Source organism: Mesitornis unicolor, unplaced genomic scaffold (assembly GCF_000695765.1).
Source record: "Mesitornis unicolor isolate BGI_N332 unplaced genomic scaffold, ASM69576v1 scaffold2230, whole genome shotgun sequence".
Classification (NCBI taxonomy): Eukaryota; Metazoa; Chordata; class Aves; order Mesitornithiformes; family Mesitornithidae; genus Mesitornis; species Mesitornis unicolor.
The window spans coordinates 3639-8433 of NW_010156037.1; the positions used below are offsets into that span (position 1 = coordinate 3639).

Genomic DNA, 4795 nt, shown 5'->3' on the forward strand with positions numbered 1-4795 from the left:
GCCACAGCTAAGATCCTAGGAGTGAGGGCTGTTCCTGGACCTTATCTCTTCTGGGAAGCGAATCCGTAGACCCACAAAGCCTTGGGCTCTTTGCTTCTGTGCTTCTCTAGGAAGCCAATGTTGGCTCCGGATTTTCATTGCTGCTGGGTGGAGCTCAGCTTTGAAAAGGTTAATTGCTGGCTACTTGACCGCCATCAAAGGGACTAGGATTGAAATCTGTTGTGGGGCCTGACCTTCCCTGGGAAGCGCTTCTGTAGCCCCACAAAGCCTGAGGTTCTCGTCTTCTTTGCTTCCCTGGGAAGCCAACGTTTTCCTCTAGGCTTTTTCAGTACACGCCCAGAGTCTTGCTTTGGAATGGCAAACATTCGACTCCGACTCCAATAGAGAGAACTGTAACACTTATAAAGAAAATTCTAGCTTAGGGCTAACACAGCTTGGGGGAATAATGCTTAATATTTAACAGGACAGCAATTATTTTGCTTAAGCAATATATCTTAGGTCACTGTGTAAAGAGAGGTAGGCTACAAACAGTTCCTGATAAGGCCAAGGATGTCCTGCCTGACGCGTCTTGACATTCCAGGAATTGATATAAACCGGATTTGTGGTTTGGCGAAACGTCAAGGGTCCAGGGAGCATGCACAAGGAACAAGGGTGAAGAGCTTAGCAGGGAAAAGGACTCCCCGAGACCCTGGCCCATGACCATCAGGAGGCACTGCACAGGCACTACTGGACTTCTCGGAAAAGACCCGCTTTCTCAGGGAAAGGCTATGAATATGCATAGGCGTTTTTGCATAGTAATGAATATGCAACACTTTACTGTATAAAAGTTAAGACAAGCTGCCACAGAAGGCACACATGAATTAGGAGGAAAGTCTCCCATGTGCCAAGTGCGCTTAATAAACATACCTACTTTACAGTCTTACAGGTTGTGAAGTCTTCTTTCCACGGATCGTATTTGACACTCCAGATGGGACATGTTCTGCTTGGCTACAGGATCGACTGAGAAGCAGACATCCTAGGTGCACCTCTGAGTTTTTTTTTCTCGGAGGACCTCTTCTTCCCGGCCGCTCACTTTGGGGGCAGATAACGACCATCTACAGCTGCGGATAAACAGTATGTTTAATGAAGGGGCCAGTAAGCCGTAGTGGACACCCACGTGTGGCTAGGGCCGCCGATAATTCGCGTAGAGATGTCTGGCGTGCAGCATAGTCCTCGTAGAAGTGAACCCTGTATGTTGGTAAATGGCCGGAGGGGATTTGCTGACTGATAGAGCTAGTGATCTTGGGGGTAGATCGAGCAAATCCAAGAGATTATAGCTGCATTCCATTTTTGGAAGCCAAGACAGACCTGCTAATGACTGTATAAGAAGCAGGAGAAGGGTAAGCAGAATCTCTCAAAAGTCTGTCATATGATGGGGTTGATCATATTTGCAGCTGTTGGAGTAATAATCGTGATTTGTAAATGATTTGTAAATGCCTGGGTATGATATGTTAAACATGTTTGTGTGTGTGTGTACTTGAGACGCAGCATCGCTGCAAAGTGAGTGGGAGTCTTAATGTGTGGCTCCGTGACCCTGAGAGGGGCAAAGCCAGAGATAGACAAAGCGCTTAAACGTTTGTGTGGTGTGTTCGGTACCATGTATAAGTTATATATTCATAACAATGAGAAATTGTGGATCCAATAGTAAATAACTCAGACTGGTCGTAACCAACACTGTATTAAGCTAGCTTTGAAACAAGTGGATATGTGTTTGTGTGTGGCTGACCATTTTGATAATCAGTCAAACTCCCAAACACATCTTGGGGGACACACACACTAAAAAGAAGGACAGTAAAAAGTAAGAAACAACTTAGAAAAGCGAACATGGGTAATACTCAGAATAAGGATGTCTTAAAGAAGAGCCCTCTTGGCTGCATATTGGCACATTGGAGAGATATTATCAGAACCGGGGGTACAGAAAATAAGAAAACTCTTATTAAGTATTGGTGGCCGCTCTACAAATTAGAGAATGGGGTGAAATGGTCACTTAATGGGTTAATAGATCATAATACTGTTTTGCAATTAATGTTGTTTTTAAGGAGAGAGAGAAAGTGGGATGAAGTATCATATGCCGATATGATTTTTTACCCTCCAAAACCATCCGGAGTGGCAAAGGACTGTGAGATTGTGCCGCCACAGGACCCTATGGTACTCGCCGTTGAGTGGGAAAATAACAAAAAACTCAAAGGTAAACTGAGGCGGTGCTGCTCGGCGTGCAGTGTTGGGCAAAAGTGCATTAAGATAGTTAAAATTCACTAGGCACCAGAACAAGATCTAACTGATTTGCTTAAGCCTCCCCCTCGATCACAGAAACAGGATGCAGACTCAGATGGAACCTCCACTTCCCCGGATAGCCCTGTATCCTCCTGCACCAGGAAAAAGGCTGCACAAACAGTTTTGCAGGCACCTCTCCAAGAAGCAGTAGGACCTAATGGGAGACGATGCTAATTAAGGTCCTTCCAAGTCACCATCTGAATTCCTGGATCGATTAAGGGATGTAATGCACCGCAGCACACCACTGAATCCTAGGTCAGAGGTAGGAATACAACTAGTTTCTTTGGTTTTGAGTCAGTCTACAGGAGACATTAGACGCAAGCTTCAAAAGCTGCACCCCACAGAAAGCGGGAACCTGGAAGTGTTGTTGGACAAGGCGTAGAGAGTGTTCATTAATAGAGAGGAAGATTATAAGTGGGGACAACGAAGGGTGGTAGCGGTTGTCAGGGAGGAGGAAGAAAGAAAACCTAGACGAGGACGGCCTTGATTAGGCAGAGATCAATGTGCGTTATGCATAAGGGTTGGTCACTGGAAAAATGATTGTCTGGAAAAGTGGAAAAATAAGGAGAAAGGATGAAGTAATCAGAAAGGAAGGATAGTGGCCCATGTGAAGGAAGACTGACGAGGACCGGAGGATTCCACCCTAGCGGATCCACTGGTTATAATGAGGCTAGAGAAAGAGCAAAAGAAGGTAGAGTTTCTCGTTAAGAAGGTAGAATTTCTGGTTGACACAGGAGCAACGTATTCAGTTTTGAACCAAGCTTTAGTACCCTTAGGAAATTACTGTATCATGGTAAAAGGGGCAACTGATCAAGGTGAAAAGGCATATTTTTGTGAACCTCTAAGATATAAATTGGGAAAACAATGGGTCATCCACAGATTTCTGTATATGCCCAACTCTCCAAAGGCACTGTTGGGGAGAGATTTATTAGAACAATTGGGTGCAATAATTAAATTTGAGATGGGAAAGATTACTCTGTAGGTAAATGACAAGCAGCATATACAAATAATGAGTTTATCCCTAGCTAGTGTTCCCACAGAAGGGAAAATCATCGAAGAAATCACAAACCAGGTATACCCTGGGGTATGGGCCACCGATATGCCGGGGAAAGCAAAGAATGCTCCACGTGCCAAGGTCAAACTCAAAGAAAGGCGACATCAAGTAAGAATTAAACAGTATTCCCTGAAAAGGGAAGATAGGGAAGGAATTTGGCCAGTAATAGAAAAAATATTATAACTGGGATTACTAAAGGAATGTGAGTCCAATTTTAACATTCCCATACTACCTGTCTGTAAACCCAATGGGTCATATCGAATGGTTGCCTAAAAGAAGGCAAAAAGGTAATTGAACAACATGGACAGTATATTGTTTACTGAAGTTTTTGTTCCCCATGAAAAATTTGCCTTCTATTTACCCATTTAAAAAAGCAATTTCTTTTTGACCAATCCAGTAAATAAGCAGGATTCATGTGCTTAAACATGTAATGCTGGTCATCCTAAGCACAGCAGATCTTGGCAGATTGTTACCAGTTCAAAAAGAAAAATGGGGTCAGGCACGGCTGCTCAGACACGGCCATCCCGGTCACACAGGGGACATGGAGGCCCCTGTCCCACTGCTGGGACAAACCCACCAGCAAACAACCCAACGGCTTTTTAATCTTAATTTTTTAAAAGAGTTTTTTGTCAATAATGGGTTTACTTGAACATTCTAGCATAATATTTATACCAATACTGTCTTATCATTTAAAACGCTTTCTCATGGGGATTTTGTTAGGTTGCAAGTTCTCTCATTGTGAAAATGTGACATTATTTCTTTTCTTTCTCACTAGAGATCGGAAACTGGTGGTTTCTCTGCATATCTTACTGAAGTGAAGGCCTACATGCTGGCAGACTTTCCCTGTGAGGAGCCCAGGCAGTTCTTTCCTGGGGATTCTGGGGTGACAGAGCCCCACATGGAGGAAAACAAACTGAGCTTCTACATGGGCACTTGCAGGGATGACTAAAGCTGCCTCGCCCGGCCGGGCCGGTTCCTCGGCAGGCAGAGGAGCTCCCCCGGCCCTTGTCCTGCAGCACTCTACTCTGCGGCCACTCAACCCCGCCATAGCTGCCGTCCCGTAGCGCACTGCGCCTCTGCGCACCGCACCGCAGCACTGCACACGATTCCCCGGCCCACTGGGGGCGTGCTGCCTCCGCGCCTTGTTTCCGCCTTCGGGCTGAGGTGTCTTGGCCGTTGCCTGCCGAAAATTCCTCCCAGCAGCGGCCCTCCACTCGCTGGGGCAGCAGCGCGCAGGCGCGGCGGGCAGCTCTGCCTTAGCAGGACCCCGGTCCTCTTCCGCGGCGGCGGCGGCGCTGCTGGGCGCTTAGAGGGCTCGTTGGGGCCCAAGATGTCAGCTAAGAATTTTCGTGTCAGTGACGGGGACTGGATCTGTCCTGACAAGAAGTGAGTTGAGTCGGCGCGGGTGGGGGCCAGGCTGCGGGGCAA

At 46.4% G+C, this 4795-nt stretch overlaps 1 protein-coding gene across 1 annotated transcript in view; it reads left to right on the plus strand.

Moving 5' to 3' along the window:
* The first annotated feature begins 4644 nt into the window (after positions 1 to 4644).
* The window catches only part of ZRANB2 (zinc finger, RAN-binding domain containing 2), a 9316-nt gene continuing 9165 nt past the window's right edge, over positions 4645 to 4795 (plus strand). The window contains exon 1 of the mRNA XM_010186229.1: positions 4645 to 4753. Within this exon, the coding sequence (XP_010184531.1) occupies positions 4698 to 4753 (56 nt within the window). The 5' untranslated portion in view covers positions 4645 to 4697. The remainder of the gene's footprint in view (positions 4754 to 4795) is intronic.